The 27,109-nt window shown below is 31.3% G+C and overlaps 1 protein-coding gene across 1 annotated transcript in view; it reads right to left on the bottom strand.

Moving 5' to 3' along the window:
- LOC129221046 (isoleucine--tRNA ligase, mitochondrial-like) overlaps positions 1–24,020 on the bottom strand; it is a 31,362-nt gene extending 7,342 nt beyond the window's left edge. Inside the window, exons 1-11 of the mRNA XM_054855482.1 lie at positions 23,742–24,020; positions 23,097–23,219; positions 18,962–19,121; positions 17,058–17,206; positions 15,023–15,072; positions 14,335–14,396; positions 12,751–12,838; positions 10,054–10,169; positions 8,163–8,335; positions 3,703–3,939; positions 1,309–1,466 (exon numbers count right to left, since the gene is read on the bottom strand). Coding sequence (XP_054711457.1) covers positions 1,309–1,466; positions 3,703–3,939; positions 8,163–8,335; positions 10,054–10,169; positions 12,751–12,838; positions 14,335–14,396; positions 15,023–15,072; positions 17,058–17,206; positions 18,962–19,121; positions 23,097–23,219; positions 23,742–23,990 — 1,565 coding nt within the window. The 5' untranslated portion in view covers positions 23,991–24,020. The remainder of the gene's footprint in view (positions 1–1,308; positions 1,467–3,702; positions 3,940–8,162; positions 8,336–10,053; positions 10,170–12,750; positions 12,839–14,334; positions 14,397–15,022; positions 15,073–17,057; positions 17,207–18,961; positions 19,122–23,096; positions 23,220–23,741) is intronic.
- Between the last annotated feature and the right edge of the window lie 3,089 nt (positions 24,021–27,109).

Here is a 27,109-nt window from a genome sequence, read left to right as displayed (position 1 = left end):
AAAATTTCAAAGTGAGCCTTTGAACCTAGCCCTAATACCATCTAAGAGCGTCTAAAATTGAGATTTTGGAAAAAATCCTGTAGAAATAGACCTATCTCTTATTACTCTGTCCCCAGAGTAATAAGAGATAGGCTACGATTGTGTTTTCAAGACTTTAATTCCATGAGAATTCCGGGGAAGAGCTTCCATTCTCCTAACATCAACGAAGATTATGTAAAATTGCCGTTTTTGGAACTTAAATATCGAAAATATATCTGAAGAAGGTTCCTGTATCTCGCTCAAGGAGGGGGCGATCGCCTCCATCGCCCCTCCCTCGAATCCATCCTTGGAAGGCAGAAATAAACCAGAGGTAGTCCACTTTTTTTTTTTTTCAAGTTGACATTATGGCTACTTATGATTTTGATTTTCTTTACTCACAACTTTACTCACTCACAAAGGTTTGATTGTCACAGATGGAACATTATTGAGGTCAAGTCTTCAAAAAGACCATAAAAAGATTGATAATTGTTTCAAGTCTTTGTACATACTTGTCAATGACATAGAACACATATTTGAAGAAAATGGCATTGATATCCTAATGCACAAGTCAGGCATCTCAATAGAAAAATAACTCAAAAATACATCTTACTTTAACTAAGTTCAGTTTACTGAATTATTGAAACTGATAAATTATATCTGAACTAATTGGTAAAAAGGGAATTACTACAAACTGAAGCCGAATATTAATCAATGCTACTTTTTATTTCAGCAGAATAGTACATTGCATTACTTAAAATACACCAGCTCAGTTATTCCATCCGAGGACTGTAGTTTCGTGCTTTTTAGCACTCAACAGCCCGGAATAGGAATCACATGAGCTGGAGGCGAAAAACCTCATAAGAGAACCAAGAGAGCCAAATAAACTGGTCGTTAAACAAACTGATCACTCATCTGGTGTGCAAATTCTACATTAGCTACCAGTGTTTGGCTCTTGGCTCCCTTAAGAGGTTTTTCACCCCCAGCTCATGTGATTCCTATTCGGGGCTGATGAGTGCTAAAAACCACGAAACTGCAGTCCTCGGATGGAATAACTGAGCTGGTGGTGTATTTTAAGTATTTCTGCCTTTGCCCTGGCTTAGGATGGTCTCTTACTTCAAAGTACATTGCATTGTTTCATTTTTTCAACTCACACTTAAGTAGCAATAAATCAACTTCCATTCTGTTAAAAAAATTTTCACTTTGCACCAGCCCCCTTCCTCTAGTTTAGGAGCCAAATTTTCGCACATAGGTAAACACATTTCAGTAAGGAATAAATATCATAACTTTCACCTATTAACAATAGTTCCGTTTTTCTCATCATAAAATGCTGGTATGGGCACGCCCCATGCTCTTTGTCTCGATATGCACCACTGAGGAGATGATTCCAACTGATTAAAAAATCTCTCTTTCAAATGATGAGGATAAATGTCAACTTTTTCTAAACATATCTAGAAAAAAAAAAGCAAATTTTAATTTCTATTATCAACATTTTCTTTTTACAAATGAAATGATATTTTTAACTGCAAACTGCACCATTATTTTGATCGTGACACTACCTAAAAAAAATATCATTAAGACTTTAGTTATATACCATTTTCTTTTTGTAAGAGATAATAAACACAACAAAAAATTGATTTTGTATTTAATATTGAAAATTCATATAGACCTGGGAATACAAAGAGCACAACACTTGTAAATGACTTATATTTAAAACATGTGCAGTTTCAATCTGCTGAATTTACCACATTTTTGCAGTGCCAACTTGAGATAAATTTCCCAAGATAGAGATTTTGATTAATTCAGATCAGTGAGATGAAAATTTTTCAAAAATGAAAAAAATTCTGATTGGGAAAATTTTAAAAGCTGCGTCTTTGTGAATGTGTACAAAATTTTGTTTTATACTCTGATCAAAATTGCTGGTTTTGATACACCATAATTTAAGCAGTTTCGTAGGAGTATTTTGTTTAGCTAAACAGTTTTATGAATCTAATCAATTGACCCCCCCTCCCCACACAAGGAATTTCTCAATAAGAAAGCTAAAAAATCCCTTTTTTTTTTTGCAATAAATATCAAGCAAACAGAAAAAAAAAAACCCTTAAAATCGATAATCTAAAAACATAATAGTTTAAAAAGTGTACTATTATTATCTGTCTTTTCAATACAATATTATTTACAAGATAGTAGCAGATTAACTATGTGGAAAATGTCACAATTGCACAAGGCTTCCATGAAAATAGGCGCTTTGAAAGATATTCAAAAATGAATATGGTAAATATTTTATGTAGTTTAGTGATAGACAAATTGGCACTCAAAAGAACATAGTGATGGGCCCCAAACTTGTAAATCCGTCAGTTTACAGAATTTTTTTTTTTCACATGTAAAGACAACATTTTTGCAACCCTTTTTTTTTCTGCAGCATTTTACACCCACTAGTTTTTTTCGGCAAATTGACCTTATGAAAATTGTCCCTTATTTACAATCCATTTAATGTTCTGGTGATTATTTTTCCATTTAATCAAAAGTAATATTTAAGCTTGATCCTTTTTCAAGAAAAAAAAAAACATTTTTATAAAATATTTCAATCCCTGGGTGACAAAACTAAAAGAGAAAAGAATGTGATTGCACAAAAAACATGCAAATTTTCTTTAAATTTTCAATGTCATATACTGGTATCTGCTGCCACTACAGCTTTCCTGTAAGTAGGATTTTGAACACATGCTCCTAGTTTTACAATAAAGCCTATTAAGGTCCTGGAACTTTTCTCAGGGCCTCTAAAGTGAATAAGTAAACAACAAATAGAGGAGAACATGTTTTTGGTTCCTTTTACCAAATTTTATTTTTTCCCCCTTTAGAAATTAAAGAGTAACATACCTGTAAGTAAATATTAACTTTTTTTGGAAAGAACAAATGTTCAACTGTGCTAAAAAAATTAAAAAAAAATATGTTGCAAGAAAATATTGTAAAATTTAACTTGGTAAAAATCTACTTAGTTTCTTCGAATATAATCCCACTGATTGCAAATCTTCCAAATAGGCAATAAAATCTTAGAAAAGCTTTCATAAATGCTGTAAATTCATGTATTTTAAAAAGGAGGGATTACTAGGAAGGCTAAATATAATTGCAGTTGAACCTCATTCTCATATAATAATAGCCGATGATAAAGTAACTTGCCTGTTTCAACAATGAAACTCGCGCCACAGCATGATAATTTGATAATATGTTTTGGTAATGTTTCAACATGCAGGGAAATGCTTTATCATGACAAGGCTGAACTCGATTCGGTCACTTGACTGTTTTGCTGGTAAGACTGTCATTTTAGGAGAATAAGGAAAAGTAAAAATGGTTAACAATGACTGCTATATGCTGGAGTTAATGTTTAATCCACTGGAGCTAGGATTAAACTACCAAATTTAACTTAAACTACCAAAATATCACCAAATAGGCAATTGCTGCATTCAAATGTATACAGAAGCAAATTTTTACCCGTCATAGCATGACGGCGACTTTCTAGTTAATGAGAAATTTGCAAGACACCACAACAATTGTTTAATGTCACCCTGATTTCATTTTATCCTGTAAATTATTAAATACAGGGAACTAAACAAGTATGTAATGTTTCGCAATGTTTCACATTAAGCAATTTCACTTAACGAGGTTCAAGTGCATTTTTATACATAAGTATACCTTGGCTTGCTCTTTAATTTGTTGCACATCAACAAACCATTGATTGCTACTTCTTATAATAACTGGTGTTTTACTCCTCCAATCATATGGATAACTGTGAGTGAAATCTTCTTTGAGAATAATATCTTGCTTTAAAGATTCAATAATGGTTTGAGATCCTGATTCTAAGACAAACTTTCCTTTTAAAATTTCACCAGCATCACAGGTGAAACAGCCATTTTCATCTACTAGGCATATCTAAAAGAATGAAAACAAAATTTGTTTATTTATGTATTTATGTTTTTCTAATACTAGTCATTAAAATGTAATACGCTAGACTCCAGACTATCCGGACTAATGTGGCGGATTGGCAGTCCAGATAACAAAAAATCCAGATAGGACGGAGTTCCATCTTCTAACTCCATTAACTACTTAATTCAAAACACATGCAATTACATATTTTAGATAAAAAACAAAAGCAGAAACAGTACTTACTGTTTTATTTAATAATAAAGTGACCACGAGACAGCTTCTAACTAATGTGCCACCTCTGTTATTGGGGGATCAGAATGCATGGAGATTGCAGGCAGGGGGTAGAAAATGAAAAAAAAATTTAGTATTCTTCATTTTTCCCATGCCCTTTCACGACCAGATTTACAAATGACTGATTTCAAACATTCTTTACTAAGCCAGATAGTACAGAGTCTGGATAGTCGCGGGCCGGATAATCGGGATTCTACTTTACTATTAAATTTTCACACACTTAATGTTATTTAAGCAAACAAATAACAACTATAACCATACCAAATATATAAGTGTTATTGCCATTTATTAAAATTTCATATGCATGCATTTCATGCACTGAATAAAAAGATCCTCTAAATTAAAGCTATTTGTTGAAGTAAAGTTAAAAAATAATCATATATATTTTTTTAAATACAAACAAAATATGTTTTATGTTTTAATGACTAAATTTTTTAGTATTTTATATGCTTGCAGGTTTAACAAAGAAACAAATTCAAAAATTTCCTCAAACTATTAAAATGAGAATTATCAAATATGAAAAATGTACAGACTTAATGAGTAATTTAACAATATACAGTTCATACTTCAGCATGAACATGAATATCTGCTTCTTGAAATGATTATGATCTTTTTTATTACTTTCTTCTATATCTAATATATAGAAGAAAGTATTGGATTCGTGCAAATTTTCGAATTTCGAATTTTGACGGATTCGAACGTTTTGAGGTGTGCTGAGTCCATTTCGACCATTTTTGGAAAATGTCTGTCTGTCTGTGTGTGTGTATGTATGTGTGTGTATGTATGTGTGTGTGTATGTGTGTGTGTCACGTCTGTGTGTGACCAGTTTTTTGTGGCCGCTCTACAGCAAAAACTACCGCATGAAATCGAACGAAATTTGGTACACATATGTGCCCCTATGTGAACTTGTGCCCATTGGTTTTTGGCGCGAATTCCTCCAAGGGGGGTGGAGCAATGGGACGTTCTTTGAGTTACGCGTGCTTGCTATTCCTCAGGAAGTAACTGGCGGAATCAGACAAAATTTGGTCCATATGTTGCCATTAACAGGAACAGGTGCTGATTCAATTTTGGTGTCAATAACTCAAACGGGGGTTGAGCTATAGAACATTTTTTGTCGTCAATTGTGACTGCTGTATCTGAAGAAATAATGAACAGAATGAAAGAAAAATTTATCGGCAAGTAGTCCTTAGTGGGTATAAGAGCTGATTTTATTTTGGTGTCAACAGCTAAAAAGGGGGTAGCGCAATCGCCCGTTCTTTTTTTCCATTTTGAGTGCCCTATCTCAAGAAGTAATGCTACGTTCTGGTTGAAATTTGGAATATATGTGAATCCATACGTAAACAGGCTTTGGTTCAATTTTGACGCCAATCGCTCCAAGAGGTGTTGATTTTTTTTTTTTTTTTGAATAAAAATAGCTTTATTAATGCAACAATAAGAAAGATAAATCGTAATAGATTGTCGTCTGCGTATTTCTCGTGATTTTAATTGAATGGAAATGATCGGAAATATTATCTCAATGATTTAAAATTTTTAACTGTTGCCATCTTATGTTTGTTAACAAATAAAATATATGTAATTAATTCAAGCAAGGCTTTTAAAATAACTTTCAATTTTCGCTCTTTGCTTTGCTTTTGCAATAATTCAGACATTGGGATGGTAGTCAAGTTTTTGCATGTGTCATTTTGTTTTTGTTGGGAACATTGCTTCCTCATCAAGCTTGGGGAGGGATCAGAAAAAAAAAAGAAAAATATAGAAGAAAGTTTCGTGATGGCCACAACATACTAGTTTTTTTAAGTTGAAATGGTAGAAATTGTCATTATTTCAATAAAATTACTTTTCACAATGTCCTTTTTTTTAGTATTTTGGTATGCAAATTTCAAAAATGACAAATTATCAAAAAATGCAAAATGAAAAATTTCTATTGGAAACAGTACTTATTTTTAATTCACATTCAATTTCTCAGAGACCCCCCCCCCCCATGATTTAATATTATTTTCTTTGTATCACGGATTTTTTTGAGACTTTTTTTAAAAGTTTTTTAAATTTATGTTACTTTAAAAAAATGTCTTCAATTGCTCATATGGGCACCTATAGGGGGAATGTGAACCAGCCTTGAGCACTTATGAACAAGGAAAATACAGCCATCACAATATTTCAAAGAAAAACTCTTTAATATGAAGCATATATGCACATACCAAATCCATAGAAAGGTTTGTAACCTATGTGTCAATTTAAATTGTACAGTAAATAATGTATCAAGAACAGGGCCGACGAGAGGTCATGTCAGTCTAGTCAAAAACTAAGATCCTGGCTCAAAATCAGAGTAGTGTAAATGTTTATGGTGAGAGGGTGGCCTGGCGACCAAACTAACAGGAGGCATGTCTTGGCTCTTGGCAGCCCTAGTGAAGAAGAAAATATTGTTTCTGCAAATATCTAACTGTGCTCAATGCTAGATTTCAAGGTTTGGTAGCATGTTCTAATCGACAAGAAAACAAGTTTCAAGACTGTATAGTACAATGAACATTTTCTTATTTAAAGAATATTCTTTATTATATATTGTTTTTAAGTTTCACACATACTATGATAATGTATTTGAAATGATTTTAAACTTACATATTTAACTCCATTAAAATATTTTGTGTATTTTTGATTCCTGTTACTGTTTGTAACGCTAAATTGTTGATGAATAATTTTGTAAAAAAGTAAATAAACATTTTTTTTTATTTACACAGCATTTCTGTGGAACGTAACCCCCTCGTAAAACGAGAGTCTACTGTATAGGCTAACAATGACAATGGCAGTTTATTGCAAAATTGAGTAGCGGTAGCTAATTCTGTACCAGAAATGCTCAAAAGAAAGGCCCTGTAGTTTGAACTACTAACCTGAGTGCTGCAGTTCATGGTACTTTGCGTAGCTTGTCTCCCAGAGCTTATTTCCATGAAAAATGAATTTTCGAATTTTTGTAACTGAAGTGGTTTTTGATCTCACAGATTCAAAGGTTTACACGTTCCTTTTTTAAAACTCAAAACATCTTACACTATGTGGAATATTACTAGACGGTCGGGAGCCTTCTTTGATTCATAGAGTATTGCTACAGCGGCTTTTCTTAATTATTTTTATATGTTTGTATTTTTCCTTATTCCAGTGGGTTTTCTGTATGCTGTAGTTGTCTTACAATCTTGCCATTAGAAAAAAATATATACATTTCAGGGCCAGAAAAATCTTTCAAATTTTACATGTCCTGCCGGGCAAGTTTGTCTGAAAGACGCATGGCCAGTTTTCCTTATTGTACATCAATAAAAGCATTTGAATTTGTCGTACAGCATTTATCAGACAAATTATTTTTACGTAAATCATAAAAAAAATAGTTTGAATAATTAGTACATAATAAGCCATCGTTCAATTCAACAAAATTTAAATTATATAACGGGAAGGATCGCTTCCATGCAAACTGGAAACAGCAAACCATCTTAGCAGTAAGGCTTGAAATAAATTTTGAACTCCAAGTAAGGATACAGTAATTTTTCAATAAAATACGAAATATTAAAGTTTTAGGAACAAATATTTGATCAAAAAATTACATGCCTGGCCGGGCGTGTAAGGGTATAAGACTAATGCCTGACCGAAATTTTTGCATGCCCGGGCATGTCGGGCAGTATAATTTTTGAGCCCTGGATACATTTCATTCTCTTAAATTCAAAAGACCATTTTTAGTGTGTTCAGTAGTTTGTTTACGTATTTGGCTCAATTTATAGGTTATTTTGTTTAATTCGTTCTTTTACCAATTTGAACGACCTGAATCTCCTAATGGTCAGATTAATGAGGTCCTACTGGAGTATGTATATTTAAATTATGATTTTATTTTAGTGATACAAATTTTGCAGTATGAATTACAATTAAATAAGATTACAAACAAATAATGCATAAAATAATCTTACATCAAGAGGCATATTAATTTTCTTTACAGCAGTATAATCTTCAAATCCATGGTTGGGAGCACAATGTACTAGACCAGTTCCCTTCATCATAGTAACATGATCTCCAGGAATTACTGGACATTCTCTGGTCTTGCAAAGAGGATGGTAATATGTAATGTCTTGCAATAAAGAACCTAAATAGCACAAATATTAACTTAACTTAAAATAACATATAAGAGATGCTCTTTAGAAAATATTGTAGTTATTCTTCTTTGTTTTTTCTTACAATTTATTGTTATTTTCCATTCTGTATTTTAGTTAGAGAATTCTTAAAGATCTAAATTATTTTTTCTAATGCATGAGAAAATGAATTTACTACAACAATTTAAAGTTTTGATAACATATCATTTATGTAAATTATATCTTATGCCAGGGGTCTGGCCAGAGGAAATTTGGGTCGGTTAACGGACCCTTTACAAAAATATGTTCTACCAAAACAGAGTTTTCAGAAAATTCCGATCAACCAAAACGGACATTTCACAAAAATATGATCAACCAAAACGGACCTTTCACAAAATTCCGATCAACCAAAACAGACACTTCACAAAATTATGATAAAGCAAAACGGATCTTTCACAAATTGTTTCTTGAAAGAGCAAATCTGAACTCAAAATAATGCATATTTATGTGTTTAAACTGATAATTTTTGGAACTTTTTTAAACTTAAATTAGAGGGATTAGCCCCCCCCCCCAAAAAAAAACTGCTAATTTTGCAAAAAAAAAAAAAAAAAAAAAAAAGAAAGAAAGAAAGAAAATTGGCACTCTTGTAATATACCTGCAAATGATAAATAACTAATACTGCCAAAATATAATGCTTGTTGTTTCTTCAAAAGAAATTAACAGCTGAAAGTCAGTTTTGTTATTTTGCTTGTTTGTTTCATTGTAGCTGTTTTGCAGAGGCATTGTTATTGTTGTAATAAACTTCTCTGAAAAAGCAGCAGCATAAGCCCTTTTCTCCCCGCTCATGCTTTAAACAGCAATAATTTAAAAAATAATACAATCAGCGAAATGAACTTAGAACTGCAAACGGATAGTAGGGGTGGGGGAAAATATGATCGCATCAGATAGGGTTACTAGCTTTAAATCTTTAAAATTATCGCCACTTAGCGTCTGGCCTTAAACCTTTATAGTGACTTGATTAGAAAATACTTCCATCATTTTACCAGCGTTGCAATATTTACGTTTTTATGGTGCGATATTTGAACCTTATTTTGAGAGAAAATTGTATATGGGTTTTGAGGTGTTCTTCAAAAGATGGATAAAATACCTTCCAAGTTGAAAGAAATTCTGATTATTTCTTTCCTGTTTAAAAAATTCACAATAAACACTAAAATTTTGGCCTTCTAAACTGATTTCCCTTTTTAACACACCCTTTTCTCAGCTTATTTTGTTCTTGTATTCAGAGGTTACAATTATACTTTTCCCTTACAAAATCGTGTTCTTTTCATATTTTTCTATTCCATCAACAAATTTTATTAATTGATTCCGAATCAATGTATGAAAACTTAGTATTTTACTTAACATGCACATAAAAATGGATAAAAACATTTTTTTTAAAAACAGTTGATTAAAAAAAAAAGAGATTTTTAAGCATTACTATTATAATAAGCAGAAAATTTTAAATCATACACTTTATATTTTTTGTACTCATACATTACTTTTTGTGTTGATATATTTGAACTCATAATATTTTCTCCTGTTTTTAATACATATTAACATTTATTACTAATTTTGATAGAAGAAATGAATATAATTTAGCTATATGTACTTCTAACATTGTACATTCAAATAACGAAAAAACTGTATAAGTTTACAATTTGATTAACTTTTTATATTTATTTTTTTAACTGACCTTCAAATGTCTGTAAAATTGACAGATCCATTTTTAGGCTGGCAGATAAATTTTCAATGAGGTCAGATGCAACTAAATAAAACTCATTTCTGTCTTTGTAAAAAACAATGCTGTACCTAAAATATTACTGCAATTTAAAACATGAAACTTTACTTATATGGAAATAAATTACAATCATCAACCAAAGAATTTTATGGCATTTAATCAATAACTTATAAAAGTAAATATAACACTACATTTACAACTTTAGTTAATAAATCTATGTAAATAAAACAGAGAATATATATGTATATATGTGTGAATGTATGTTCCCTTTACATATCCAATTTACGTCGGATTTCAACCAAATTTGGCCAGGGATGTGCTTGGACTCCCGAGAAGGAACGTAGGGAGGGGGGGGGGGTTTCAAACTCCAAAAAAGAACCGAACTGCTCGAATTTTAATTATAGGACCAGAAAATGGTGTTTTTCTATAATATGAGGGCGTAAAAATGATCTCAAAAATTAGAATAATATATCCATAGAAACCAATGGTTTTTCTGCACCAGATAAACTTTGTTCCAATGTTTCAAGATAATTAGAATGTGAATTATAACTGTTTTTAACTAATTTTATGTAGGTAAGTCTTAGAACTAGACTTACTAGAAATCCATTGTTGAACAATGCTTTTATTTAAATTTGTACCGTGAAGAAAATCTTTGAGAAGAAAAATCAGTTGCCATTTTTTCTCGCATAAGAACAAATAAAATTCTAGCTTCTGTTTTGAGGATTTTCCTGTAATCGAAAGATTAAAAAAATTTCCTTTTTGATTATTTTTTCAAAATATGCTGGGACATTTTACAGATATTTATGTTCCAGCTTGATTGTTGAACACGCATCACTTGACACAACTTTTATTTTCCAGGTAGATCGTGCAGCAAAGTCGGGCAATTCAGCTAGTGAAACAATATAATAGAAGCATAGCTCAAAGGACAGCATTGCAATGTTGCCAACATAGAAAGATGAAAATTAGGGAGACTCTTTATGAATAAATTAAAATACGAAAATTTTACTGTGATTGGGATACTTAAAACATAAGTAAGGATTGATTAAATTAAACCTGAAAACGACCCAAAATTCGAAGTTCGGAAATCCGACATGTCCTGAAATTCAGATATTGAGCTTAACTTTTACTTCTTTGAAACTCAAAAAAAAAAAAAAAACTACAACATTTTGGTTTGAAAAATAAAATATTTTAAAAGAGGAAGTTTTTTTTCTTTTGCATGTGACAATAAACATTTTTTGCACCAGGTAAAGATTTGGGGAATTCAGAGAAAAATCTACAATGTTTTCGCAGTTTTGAAAAATAAAAATTTTAAAAAGAAGAAAAATAAAGTAAGTATGTTTAAAAAGTGATCCACACGACAACTTTCATAATAGTATATGTAAAGGTTTCGTTTTTGAGAGTGCAATAGTTTCATTGTAAGGATTTTTCTCGAAATTCTAAACACTGAAAAATCACTTTTTGAGGGGTATTTTGTAGTTATGATTAAAATGGCATCGGGGAAAATCAAGGCTTTATGTAATGCTGCATTTAACTGGTTTAAATTCAAGTACTACAGCACATGCAAATATTTATAATGTTATGTTTATTGGTTGAATTTTGAAGTCTAAATTAATCACCTAGCAAATCTTGATGCGATATCCCATTAAACATGTAGCTCTGGGATTGCTCAACTGCAGGTTGGTTAACAGTATACAGTTCAAGTTTGAAAAATCTTCGTAATTATGAAATGTTGATTACGTCCCACTAAACTATTGATTACATTCATAAAATACACCGCCAGCTCAGTCAATTCCATCCGAGGACTGCAGTTTTTTGCTTTTTAGCACTCATCAGCCTGGAATAGGAAGTTACTCGGCTGGAGGCAGAAAACCTCTTAAAGGATCCAAGAGCGCCAAACAAAATGGTAACTAATGTAGAATTAGCACACCAGACAAGTGACTGCAGCAATGGTGCAGTTTAACTCTGTTTGGCTCTCTTGGCTCCTTTATGCGGTTTTCTGCCTCCAGCTCAGTTCCTTCCTGTTCCAGGCTGAGAGTGCTAAAAAGCACAAAACTGCAGTCCTCAGATCGAATGACTGAGCTGGCAGTGTATTTTATGTATTTCTGCCTTAGCCTTCGCTTAGGGCGGTAACAAACTGCAAAATATTGATTATATTGTTTACACTAGCATGCACAAGTTACCTAAATTAGCTCGGTACCAGTACTGTAAGAAAGAGCATTTCATTCAAACTTTAAATTAATTTTTATTTTATTTAATTCATGTATTTATTTCTATTACTTAAAAAAAAAATTTTAATGTGATACTAATGTTGCGGGTGAGTGGTATTACTTCAGAAAATGTTAACTATTTCCATATTGATTTAAAAGCAATAACTGCTAAAAAATAGTGAAACTTTTCTGAAGAGATAGATTTTTTTTTTAAATTCTTTTTCAGGAAAATAGAATTATAATTTCTGACAATATATAACTGCTAAAAATGCTGAAAACTCAGAGATTTTGTTGCACATTACATCCAAAAACATTAAGAAATAAAAACTATCAAGAATGCACAGTTAGAGGGAGATAAAAGAACAAATAAATCAATAATATTCTTTTAAAAAATTCTTAAAAAATAATATGATCGAAATATTGAAATAAAATACAAATAAATTACTTTTTATCAGCAGAATAACATACAGCTTGATTAGCTGGTAAGGTCCATGGTGTAGTTGTCCAGATCATTAAATTTAAGTTCTCTGTCCCTATTTGGCAAAAAATGCATGTCTATAATTAGATTACTTTATGAGAACACACATATATACTGAGAGGACTAACTTAATAATATTAACTGATTGATTTGAAGTATCATATAAAGTGATTCAAACTGAGGGAAACATGATTTCTAATAAAAATAAGTTACGGCTTCCTATCATTATTTTGGTATTTAAAAAAAAATTACTGGAAAGAGAAGTAGTTGAGAACTCTGTATTTAAAAAAGGTATGCATAATTTAGGTCTTTGATACTGGCATACTAAAAAGTAAATAAGTTACAAAGACATTTTGTCATCCATGTTATCAACATTTCTGGAAATTTGAGTTTCGAAACAGCTGAAGACTCTAGATATAATAAGTACTAGAAACACAATTCTAAACCTCAATATCAAGCTGCAAATAAAGCCAAATTTTAGTATAATATAGTATAATATTATAAAGCCAATGTTTCTTAGATGTTTTGGAAATATTCTTTCATATGAATTTTTAATTAGCGAGAAAGCAGCCCCTATGCTCTTGCATATTGAAACCGATTAATTTGTATCTCATTTTTTCATATAAAAACAGATTCAGACAGATTCTTGAATTCAAAATTGATAAATCCAAGACCACATTTTTTTTTCAACAAAATATACATTCTATTTTGGCTTCATTTCGCACTTTAAATTGAAAATTCCATTTCAACCAATGAAAAAATTTCTTAGTCCCCTGAATTGTGTAACAGCAAGAATCTGTTGCATATTCTATAATAGTGCATGTTGGTGTGGTGCTGATCAAATGTTCCTTAACTACTAGCCTTGGGAAAAAGCTCTTTTTAATCTAAAATTAGATTACATAAATTTCAGAAATGAAAAGAAAAATGTAAATTTCATTGAAACAGTTAGCTTTTATTGAAAATATATCATAGAACATAAATAGATATTATTTTCGAAATTCATTATTAATTAAGTCAAGAACTAGTATTATATTCTAATTAACATAACAGAGAAGATTAGTTGTGTGCAAGGCATGGGTGCCTACATGCAAAATTTTAAGAGGGGGATGGACACTCAGCCACTTTCCCCATGGTTTCGCAGGATATTTACTCCATGGAAACTGATTTTGGTATAGATAAGGTCATTAAAATTTGACATTTTAAAAAACTTATTCATGAATGGCTGGAAAAGAAATATTTTTACATTTTTGCGAAGAAAAAAGTACTAAAAGCAAGAAAGCTCTAATTTCAGTGTTGGGGGGGGGGGGGGGATTGAGCCCCCACTTGGCACTTAGTATGGGCGCCCATGATGGGGGAGGGGGCAAGTGGAGGCTCAAGCCCTCACTTGCCCCCCTCCTCAAGGCCTTGAGTCTTCCGATTTGGGGCTCAACGCCCCATATCATCAAGCATATGGGCCCCCATGGTGCAAGCATGTTTTCAAATAACCAAGTCATACCAGTGTCTATGTTATGGCGTGAGCAAAGAAAATACAAAATTTAAAATTTAACATACCTAATTTTGGTTTTATTGCATCTGGACACTTTCCAATAAGAAATTTCACATATATTGATGGGCTGAAAAATTTCATGCAAAAATAATTTATGGCATTTTTAATGCTTTTTCCATAAAGATAAAACAATATTTTAAATACAAAACTGAATAACTTATAGTTTAATCAATTCTGAATATCAAATATGCTGGAGAGCAGTTGCAAAAAGATGAATCTACAATTTATTGAAGATAAATATTTATTGAACAGAAAAAAAAAAATCAAATGAAATAAATTTCATGATACATTTTATTAGTTGTTAGTTCAGTGCATAAAATTCTTGTAAAAATCTTCTTTACAGACACTTCTTGCACTAGTGTATACAATCAGTGAATCAACAAAAAATGTTTCTCATTAATATTTGCCCTATAATTTAAAAATATATGTTTCTTTTTTTTTCTTCCTCTTATTTTTTTAAGTTGAAATTCTCACATTATATTAGAAATAAAAAATGCATTTTAGAGTATATTACATACCTTATGTGTGCCTGATTATATTCTAATTCTGCTTCAGCTAAAGAAGTTCTGAAATGAGGTTATAAAATAGGAAAATTTATCTTAGATACTGAAGAAATGAACAATATAAACTTAGTAAACGAATATAATTTAGAAAATAAAAACTAATCAAAGACATTTTCTACTCTAAGCTGACCTGTTAAATGGAGACCAGTACACAGGCTTATAATCTTGAAAAATTATCCCCTAAAAGAGAGAAACAAAACATAAAGAAAGAGAAAAATTTTATAAAATAATTAAATAATAATTATGCACGAGAAAATCACCATTAGAACACCGTCAATGTATGATGGGTGAAAATTGCTTCTTTATTAGAAAGATTTAACGTAAAATTTGACTTGCTCAAATACATATGTATGAGAAAGAAATATCAGTGGCGAATTTACTACGGGGGCGGTGGGGGCGACTGTCCCCTCCATGACCGTCATTTTCTAAAACCAATATAATATAGAATTGAAGGAACCACTAGCAATTGATACTAACTAATTTCAAACAAATACATTCCACAAATTTATTTTAAATTAAGTTTCAACAGTTAGTGTAGTCGAGGTTGGACAGGGTTACCCATTTTTTAATTTGAACCTAAGCTCCTCCCTCCCCCCTTTTTAGAACATTAATAATTTTTATATTTCTATATGAGACTTCCAACCTTTTTCTTCCATAGACTATGCTATACTGTATGACAATACATTGCTATGACTTAGAACAGTGGTTTCCAACCTTAGGGGTGACAACCCCCTTGAACTTCAAGGAGCGATAAGTTGTTGAGGGGCGATAGGGGGGAGATTAGTATTTAAAAGACAGGAAAAGGGGGAGGGACAATTGACTCCTTTCCCCCTTCATGAGTTTTGGGGAAGGGGACGGCTTTTACGGTTTTCAACCACCACGAATAGATTGTAAATCCACCCCTGGAAAGAAATATCCAGTTAATTTGACTTGTTATCTTATTAACTTAATAATAATTAGCTTTGATTTTGTATTTAATAAGAACAGTTTAAGTTGACTATATACAAAATGCTCAGCAGAATAAAAAATGTGTCTTGTTTTCCTGTAATGCCTTGAGCGGAAAACAGACCACTATGTTATCTTTAATTAATGTCTGACCAGAAAAAAAAAAAATGCTTATTGAATCTAGTTTTGCCTTGTCAAAACAAAGCACTTCTCTGCTTCTTAAACATTGCCAAGAAATATTATCTTATCTTTACTAATAATAAAGCTGAAAGTCTCTCTGTCCGGATCTCTCTGTCCGGATCTCTCTATCCGGATCTATCTCTGTATGTCAGGATCTCTGTGACGTGCATAGTGCCTAGAACGTTCGGTCGATTTTCACGAAATTTGGCATAGAATTAGTGTATAACATGGGGGTGTGCACTTCAAAGCGATTTTTCAAAAATTTGATTTTGTTCTTTTTCTATTCCAATTTTAAGCTCATTTTTCATATAAATTAGATAATATGGGGAAGAATTTGTTTATCTCTCTTCCTCTTTATCTTTATCTTTATTATATACTAATAATTATAAATAAAATTACTGAATTTCAAGTGATACAACAATGAAATAATGCTGCCTTGCATGCTATTGCGCGAGTTTCATTGTTGGTGATGTCAGAGTGTTACTCAATCAGTGATTTAAGCTATTATATGTCTGAGGATTTCTTAAAAAAAGCAATAACAATTTCAATACAATGCATAATTATTTTCACAGCTCATTTTGATATTCAGTCACCTACTTTTTTTCTCCTCATTAAAATTTTGCTTGCACATAAAATGTCAATGTATGACCAAATTTTAAACCCTTAATTTTCCAAGTTAGTGCTATCAAAGAAAAAGGCTTGTTACAATTAGAACGCGGACTTTGAATTAAAGAAAAAGAAAAAGCATACTTGACTCTGAAGCATTCAAGTATAAGTATCTTTCTACCCATAAAATGCATAATATGTTATGCAATAATGCATAAAATATTAATGCAGTAAATGTAATAAATACTGGGAGCCTTTATTTCACTCAGTAGCAAGAAAGTCAACAATCATTTTTAATTACATTATTATAACTTACTTATATTACAGTTTGTTTTTTCAAGTAAAAAAGTAAATTGAAATAAAGAAGACAAAGAGAGAAGAAAAAAAAAAGGAGTATTTAACCATATAATCATATGATTTGCAGAATAACTTACTTGATCATAAAAATTTTGAAACATTTTTAATTGCTGCACAATATAATCTGGGTGACATGTAATGTATGGGTTTTTCCAGTCTGCTAAAATGCCCCATTCTAAGAATGACATTAACTGCTTTTTCTTAGCTTTTTGGGAAAATTCATAGGCTAAAATGCAATCAAAAAATGCTTGTTATTTTCATAAATTTAAATTAAAAACATAAAGAATATTTATATAACATTATAATAAAAATAAGAGTATTATATGTCTAATAATTCATTGAACAATAAACAGTAAATAAATAAAAATAAAAACAATTTCCAAAAAGTGTGCACAGCAAAGCAAATTTTTATACCATATCAGAGTACGCAGTAAATATATTTATATATATATAAATACAGTGAAATTTCGGTAACTCGACATGCGGATAACTCAATTACCCCGGTAACTCCACATTAATTTTTTCTCATGGTCGGCCCAGCACTAATTTTAATGGGTGAAAACCTCTCTAACTTGACACTCATTTGTACGAACCTCTATAAGTTGACATCCAATTGCTATTTAAGTCCAATTTTTGCTACCAACTTTCTTTCATATAGACCATTTCTTGGAATTTTATGCAGTGTTTCTTGGTCAGTCAAAATTCTTTCTCGAAAGCTCTTTTAGAGAATTCCCTCTTTTATCCAGGGGAGTCCCCAACACACTCTGTGCTGTTAGTACAATTCTAAAAGGCTAGGAAGGGCCCAAGGGGTAAATGAACCTAGAGTAAATGAACCTAGGGGAGTTCTCTTGAGAAAGAAGGCACCATTACATGTTTCTCAAACAAGTGTGAGCAGGACTTTTTATCTTTAACAGGCCTGACTGACTAACAAAAAAAGCTTTTATCTCTTTTTAAAAATTCAGGATTTATTTCAGAAGAGGTATTCAAATAATATTAGTGATTTTATTATGTACTTTTCTGAAAAAAGAGAATGAAAAGAAAATAAAGTGCATGTATACAGGAATGAATTTTTTTAATGTAAATGTTAAGCATTATTAAGTTCAAGGCCGGATTTGGAAGTGTGGAGGCCCCGGGGCAACGAAGGAGTGGAGGCCCCTAATCAGGGTTCGAAAAGATCATCACATTTTCGAAAATATCCGATACTTTGATATATATCCGAATATTTTGATATATATGAATATATCCGATATTTTTGCCCCATGAAAGTTAGGAATTTTATTGTAATGTAAAAATTTTATTGTGGGAGTCCCCTTTGTTGTAGAGGCCCCAGGGCAGTAGCCCCGCCTGTCCTCTCCTAAATCCGGACCTGATTAAGTTTGTACTCTCTAGAAACTCTCTTGAAATTATGGAACCTCAGTAAGTTGACATCCGCTTAAGTTGACATGTTTTTATGTTACCTTGGTCGTGTCAAGTTATCGAGGTTCCAATGTATATACACAATTAAACTTATCTATCTCAAAATTTATAGAATCCTAGAAGAAAAAATTTTCAATGATGATTTAATTTTATTTATTTCTTGTTTAAATCATGCTATGGCAATCATGAAACCTAGTATAACCAAACAATCTTTGTCTCCCTAATGCAAAAATAAACTTTCAGAACAATGTTTTAGGCATTAGGTTATCATTAAAAATTTTGCTTGGTTTTTATCCTCATGCATTGTGTTACAGAAGAATAAAAGAAAAACGAAATGATGATTGACAACTGAACACTTTTAAGGTTTTTTATGCAATGTAGAAACTGTCAACAAATATGCAATTAAGAAAAACTATTGATTGGATTAAATTACAGTTAGTGTATTATACAAATATGTTTCTACTATACAGTTCAATTTTACTAGAATAAATTTTGTTCTATTGTAGTACTAAAACACTGAAATGTGGACACTTCAAAATAAAATTCCTAAAACAATCAATGGTACCTTTTTTACGAATAGCAAGTTGATGCTCAGTAGTCTCAGACTTCTGGTTCCCTTTTAATGCTTTCAATTCAATAGGAAGTCCATGGCAATCCCAACCAGGAACAAAATGTACTTTGTAACCACTCAATACCTTATTTCTGACGGTTATGTCTTTCAAAATCTGTGGAAATGGAATTCAATTTACAAGTAAAACAAAAAATACTTATAAGATTAATTGCAATAATTTGAAAATTAAAAAACTTTGTTCAATATACAATTTCATGGGATACAATAGCTTGATATTTGGTGAGCAAGAGATCCCACTACAGTCGAACCTGTTCATCTTGAATCTGCTATCTCAAAAACCCCACTATATCAAAATCTTTTTATTTTCCTGCACTTAAAGCATAAATTCAATGTTCCCCTCATTTTTATCTTGAATGAATTTTTACGAAAGCCCATATATCTCAATGGGTTCCTGACCCATTGAGGTATTCTGACTTATACTGTCTGTTTTGAATTTGATACACAGCTACCTTCATCAATAGTACAACTTAGAGACAAAAACTTTTATTCTAATATTAGTAATAATTGTATAATCCTTCAAGCTTTGTGAAACTCAGAGAAATTCATATGAGGCAGTGAGAAGCAAAGGGATGTAAGTGCCAAAACTAAAAATTTTGAGAAAACTAGTGCAAATGTTAGGAGAACCTCGTCTCCGTTTTAGGGCAAAAGATAGTACTAGTAGCTCTAGTAGGTTGTGCAAAGCAACAAGATTTAGAAAAAAATCTCAATGAAAGCCTACCTACGATCTGAACTTTAAAAGCGTTTTACCCAAAACTTCATGAAGTACACTTACATTCCTTTGCTTCTCACTGCCTTATATGTTCAAGGAGTAAATTTTTTAGGGATTCAGTCCACTAAGTAGCTCATCAAAGGGGCAGTGTGGAACAGACGAAAAGCTTCATGAGTTTTACTTTGGGTCAGAGAAGTTTTTTTGTTGTGTCTCTGTTCATGGTCTTCTAATATTCAAATCATTTCAGTTTGAGGAAAAAGTAAAATCTCAACATTTTTGAATGACAATCATTGAAAGATAATTATCATCCTTAAGGTATGCATAAACTTGCTATCAGTGATCATTATAATTAGTAGATAGACAGGGTGGACTGTATAAATAAATCTCGATTTCACATTAAAGCTACAAAGACTACCAACTTTATATATACTTTAATTTAGCAAATTTCCAAAACCAACATACTATGATAGTACATAATGAAACTTTTTAAGGAGAGTAAATAATAAATTAATTACCTGAGTCATTCCATTTCAAATAAGGCAGGCAGGTATGAAAAGTGTCATATGACCATCACCGATTTTTTTGAAAAAAATACAGTAGTTACAACTAAGGTACATATGAACTATCCCAAAAGGATTTTGCAAGAAAAATTTTTTTTCTTCAGTTACAGCCTATTAAAATTCTGCACAAAATCCGCCATTTTGGAAAAAACCGGCAAAACACTCCATTTGAAATGGACACTATTTCAAAAGTATTTAACCTATTCGAATAATTCTTTTTTCTAAAAATAAATAAGGACCCATATATCCTCTAGACATCGTTTTTGAAAGTTTAGTTAGGTTTTTTGATAAAGAAAAAAATTCATTTTTGCCGCCAAAAAACTGCATTTTTACCAATTTTATGATTTTTTTCCTCCATGAAAAAAAATTTTTTTTACTAAACGGAGATGGCAGTCTAAAGCCCTTATATGATAGTTTCATAACATATTTTATTAGAATCCTTGAGTGCATACAGCCTCGTAAATAAAATTAGAAATTTTGAAAATTTTCAAAAATTAGCGATTTTTGAAGTGATTTTACTCAAAAAACCCATTTTTTAAAAATCTAAAAATTTGCTCATTTGTACCCCATATAATGCTTAACTAGTGGATAGACACCGCATCCGGTATTTTTTCCCATAAAATGTTTTATGATTTTTTGAAAGTGACCTTATCGCCCATGGCATGCATGTAAAATAAAAATGTCTAATAATTTCAGTCACTGAAAATCTGATTATATTAATGCCTAATAGCTACAAAAATGGTGCACTTTATCAGGAACAACTAAAATCTTACTGACTTTTAATAATATATCAGTAACAAACTGCTTTTGATGATCCAGTCACTTCGTCTTTTCGTAAGACTCTGTGTGTAGTTTATAGGTAGAAGAGCCTTTGGTGATTATATTAATGACTAGCTATGATAATGATGTACTTTATCAGTAACAGTTAAAATCTTTCCTTTTTTTAAAAATAAATATTAGTTTATTTCATCTCCAAAGCTATGCATTCACCGTTACTTTCATATGCAGCAACAAATCATATTTTTTCTCTTTCAATAGTCATTCTCTTCAACTCAATTACACGACAGGGGAAATCATCAAAGGGAAGAACAATACAATGCATTTAAAACGATTAATTTTAATTTCGTGCTTTGGTTGTCATTGGCGAATGTTGTCACATAATTTTTGGATCCTACCTCGTATGATTACTTTTATACGTAAGAATATTTATACTAAATTCAAACCGTAAAACTCACTTGTAGTTTAAGAATTTAAAAAGCCCGCACCTGTTTTATGAGAGAAGTAATCAATTGAACATGGTTGTAAGTTGAGGTAACCAAACAGATCTCACTAAAGGTGACTATTATAGCCAGGGATCCAATTTCTAACAAAAGAAGTGCAGGATCCCTATAGTCTTCAGAACTTGTTTTAATGCTTAAGTGGCCTGAATTCGGTCAAAAATACAAAAATTCGAGTTAAACAAATAAGGAAGTATGGGAGCTCAGCTCCCATAACAATTAGGCGCTGATCAACAGAAAAATATATTTATATAACGAAATACAAAAAGGCGAATTGACTGGGTAATCAGATATTTTGAAAAAAACTGCTGGGTTTTATTCAGAATGGCATAGGAATGATGTGAAAAAAAATTGGACTTCATATTCGAATTCAGTTTTGCGTTATTTTGGTTTTACTACAAAATTTCAAGGTGTACGAACGCTTTTGGGAGCCACTGAATTAGTCATTAATATAATCACCAAAGGCTCTTCTATCTAAAGGCTACACACAGAGTCTTACAAAAAGACGAATTGACTGGGTCATCAAAAGCGGTTTGATATTGCTATATTATTAAAAGTCAGTAAAATTTTATTTGTTGCTGATAAAGTGCACCATCATTGTAGCTATTAGGCATTAATTCATTAATATGATCAGATTTTCAGTGACTGAAATTATTAGAAATTTTTATTTTACATGCATGCCATGGGCGATAAGGTCACTTTAAAAAAATCATAAAACATTTTATGGGAAAAAATACTGGATGCGGTGTCTATCCACTTGTTAAGCATTATATGGGGTTCAAGTGAGCCAATTTTTAGATTTTTAAAAAATGGGTTTTTTGAGTAAAATCACTTCAAAAATCGCTAATTTTTGAAAATTTTCAAAATTTCAAATTTTATTTCCGAGGCTGTATGCATCCAAGGATTCTAATAAAATATATTATGAAACTATCATATAACGGCTTTAGACTGCCATCTCCGTTTAGTAAAAAAAACATTTTTTTCATGGAGAAAAAAAATCATGAAATCGGTAAAAATGCAGTTTTTTCGCGGCAAAAATGAATTTTTTTCTTTATTAAAAAATCTAACTAAACTTTCAAAAATGATGTCTAGAGGATATATGGGTCCTTATTTATTTTTAGAAAAAAGAATTATTCGAATAGGTTAAATACTTTTGAAATAGTGTCCATTTCAAATGGAGTGTTTTGCCGTTTTTTTCCAAAATGGCGGATTTTGTGCAGAATTTTAATAGGCTGTAACTGAAGAAAAAAAATTTTTCTTGCAAAATCCTTTTGGGATATTTCATATGTCGCATAGTTGTAACTACTGTAATTTTTTCAAAAAAATCGGTGATGGTCATGTGACAGACCCTGCCTGATCTGAAATGGAATGGCTCACCTATTAACATTTATAAACCAATTGTGCGTGTGTGTGTGTTTTTTTTTTTTTTTTTTTTGACTCAAGTAGTAAAAAGTCACTAAGAGATGGATACATCAAACCAGTATTCTTGTATTATACAGTTAAAAGAGAGAAAAAATAAGTACTTTGTTAACTGCATGTCCAAGATGAACGTCACCATTTGCATATGGTGGACCATCATGTAAAATAAACTCCTTTTTTGGTCCGTGCTCTCTTTGCCAAGCATATAGTGTCTCAAATCCAGCTTTCTAGGAATAAATTTAAAACAAGAGAATTAAAAAGTTGTAAACAAACATTAAAAGAATTAATAAAATAAGAGGAAGGAGAAAATCAAACCAAAAGTTTTTACCTGATACATAATAAAAGAAAAACTCTGAAAATTTTAAATAAAGTAACAATGTAATACTAAGCATGAAAAGGATTAATGGATCAGCCAGTAAATTAGACTTAAATTCTTTAACATCCCTTTCTAAAGTTTAACATTACTACTTATTAATAACGCACAATAATTTTTGATACCTGTAACAATTTTCATATTAAGTATTTACATGTTTTTATTGAAAATACGAGAGCTATTAAGCAGTCATAAAACTTAGTCTTTTAAAACAGACAATATTTTTATTAAAAAGGAATAAGAAATAAACAATATTGTTAAAACATGACAATAGTGGCATGTCTCGAACGGAGCAAGTACCACAAAATAAAAAATTGAAATTCAAAAAAATATAAAAAATAAAGCAATGAAAAGTAACATCAAATAAAATAATTACTGTTTCGATCATACGATCATGGTGCCGACGATTGTGAGCACTGACTTTATGCGGGAAATCAGTTCGAGGCAAATGTAAGGATATTTTATAGTCAGTTGAATAAGGCAGTCGATGAACTTTTAACCAGTGCAAACATATCGGGATTATTTTAAATATTTTCTGTGTATGTACACCCATACTTCTAAAATAAATTTTTGTTTTTCCACAGTGATTTTTCCTTATTTCATTTTTGAAATCCCTCCATAGCATTCGTTTGCATGACCGCTACTTTGTTTGTTTACATTTGATTTGATTTGATTTGATCTCGAGTCCTGGGACTCCAAAAATTTTTGGAGGGCTGCGAATTCTTTTCGCCTTGCCTCACTTCCTTGAATAAAAGTCACTATTGAAGAGTTCTTCCAACTTTGTCTATCTTGTTCCTATAAAAGTAGAATATCACGATAAGATACTTTCTCAACCAAAATTAGAAGACTATTTGGTAAAAGTTATTGATCAAAGCAGAAAAGCATGCATCAAGAGAAAGAAACCCCAAAGCAAAAGAAAAAAAGCAAACGGGGAAAGCAAGCAACAACGAAACAGTCTCAACCAAAGAAAGAAAACAAAGCCTGAGCGACCCCAGGAGTAAATAAAATATCTTGATCAAGAAATTTGATACGAAGAGGATTTTTGTATTTCTGAATAAGCTCTATTAAACGTTTTCTATTTGATTTTGTTTTTGTACAATGATGTAGTATATGATCAATTGTTTCAGGAGAGTCACACAAATCACAGTTTGGGGAGTTTGTATTTTTCATTTTGAAAAGTTTGCTTTTTGTAATGTAACAGTCACAGATTAGTCTATTCAGGAAAATTTCAATCCTTCTATTTTGAACTTTGTAACTTCCTTTGTTTGAGGGAATTTTTCTAAATTTAAATTTTTCAAAGTATTTGGATTTTTCCCAATTTTCCATTTGCTCCTCATGTTTCATTTTCAACAGATAATTATTACAGTCTTTCCATGTAGTGATATTTAAGCTTGGAATGTTTGAGCCACATGTTGCTTCCTTTGCAAGAGCATCAGCATCCTCATTTAATTCAATATTTGAATGACTAGGGGACCATACTAAATAAATATAATTTTTGCTGGATAACTTCTCCAAATAATATCTGGTAATTTTCACAAGTGGGTCTTGATTTTTGTTTTCACTTCTGATGGCGTTGATTACACTGAGACTATCAGTGAGGATAATTGTTGGCATATCAGCTTTTATAAGATATTTAGCAGCATAATATAGAGCCGAAAGCTCCGCTGTAAAAATGGAACAGAAGTTAGGGATTCTGATTTTTCTCTTAATAGATTTGTCTTGGTTTAACAGTCCAAAGCCTACATATGTTTCATTTTTGGAGCCATCAGTAGCCCATATTTCTTTGTCTTTATTTTCTGTAAGAAACTTTAGGAAGTCTTGCCTAATTTCTTCTTTTATTTGTGTCTGTTGAAATTTTCTTTCATCTGTAATGATTTTCAGTTTTCTGCATTGCCATGGTGGGTATTCTTCATAATTTGTATCCTTCCATATTTTTGTATTATAATTTGTCATAAAGTCGTTACAAAAATCTACTATGTTTTCATCCAGTTCCATTGAATTAATCAAGTTAATATTTTCTGAAGAATTATCTTGATACATTTTCTTTAAGACCCACTTAGTGGCTTTCCAATTTAGTCTTCTTTCATATGTGTCAATATTTGTAAAATGCCTTATAACTTCATTTGGGGCAAAATTGTTTAATTTCAGAGCATTCCTTATGACTTTGTTTGTGATGACATCCATTTTATTCTTATTATATTTTGTATCTTTGATTCTGCTCAGGTTGCCATAGTCAATTTGTGGGAGTATAACTTGTTTGATTATTTTGAGTAAGTTATCATTACAGAAACCTGTCCTACTTCCCAAAAATTTAATGACATTTGCAGTCTTGTTGATTTTCCTTTCAATTACTTGTGTGTGTTTGTTCCAGGACAAATTATAGTCAATGTACACTCCAAGAAGTTTGTTCTGAGTATTCCATGGAATGTCCCTTCCGTTTATCTTTATATTTTCAGTGAATTTGTTTCTAGTCGCTGTCATATTTTGTATGCTACTCTTTTCAGCCGAAAATATCATTTTGTTGTCGTTCGACCATTCTTCTATTTTTTCTATAAAATTCTTGATAGCCCTAATGGCTGCATCTCTACTTTTGTCGAATATAATACATGAAATGTCATCTGCGTATACAAATAGTTTGTTTCTTTCATCATTACCTACCAGGTCTGACATGAAACAATTGAAAAGGAATGGTGATAATATGGAACCTTGAGGCAGCCCATACTCAATACTTCTTTCTTTAGATATCTTGTTTCTCCATCTAATCACTATTTTTCTATTAGTCAACCATTCTTTTATCCATTTAATATATTTATGATCCATTTTTAAATTGTTTAATTTTCTTAACAGTATATCTGATTTTATGTTATCATAAGCACCCTTCAAATCTAATGAGATGAGGAAGATAAAGTTTTTTTCTTTTCTTAGTCTTTTTAGTGTATTAATAATTTGTACTATGCAATTTTCTGCACTTTTCCCTTTTCTGAAACCATGTAAAAATTCTGGAAAAATCTGGTTCTTCTCCTCCCACCATGTGAGTCTTTTAAGTATCAATTTTTCCATAAGTTTACACAAACATTGTGTTAATGCAACTGGTCGATAACTCTCCAAATTCTGTGGGTTTTTTCCTGGTTTGCAAATTGGAATAATCATTGATATCTTCCAGTTACTTGGCATATTACCCGTATGTATGCTATAATTAAAAAGTCTTAAGCATAGCTCCTTGGTTTTTTCTGGTAACATTCTTATAATGTTGTTTGTTATTCCATCTGATCCTGCTGCCGTATTCTTTAAACTATTGATCTCGGCCAAAAGTTCTTTCATCGTAAAAGATTGAAAACTTCCTATATTATTAATTTCCAGTATGTGTTTCTCTTTATCTGTTTTGTCTTTCTTGCTAAAGTATTCCACAAACATTTCTGCCTGTTCGTTATCTTCAAAATACTTAATTCCCTCCTTGATAAGTACTTGGTTGGGACTTGCTGATTTGTTTATGATATTTTTTAATTTATTTACCGATCTATATATGTCTTTAGGTTGTTTTATGTTATAATTTATGTTTTCCCAATATTTTCTTTTTGCTTCTATTATGCTTTTCCTAAAAAGAGCAAGTTTTCTTTTGTAATCTATCCAATCAGTAATCATTTGAGTTCTGTAGGCTTTGTTTTTTGCTTGGTTCTTCTGTTTTTTCTTTTTTGAGCATTCTAAGTTCCACCAGTTGCTGTTTGAGTTGTTGTTTCTATATTT

This window comes from Uloborus diversus, chromosome 4 (genome assembly GCF_026930045.1).
Source record: "Uloborus diversus isolate 005 chromosome 4, Udiv.v.3.1, whole genome shotgun sequence".
Taxonomy (NCBI): domain Eukaryota; kingdom Metazoa; phylum Arthropoda; class Arachnida; order Araneae; family Uloboridae; genus Uloborus; species Uloborus diversus.
This window is presented reverse-complemented; position numbering and strand designations above follow the sequence as displayed.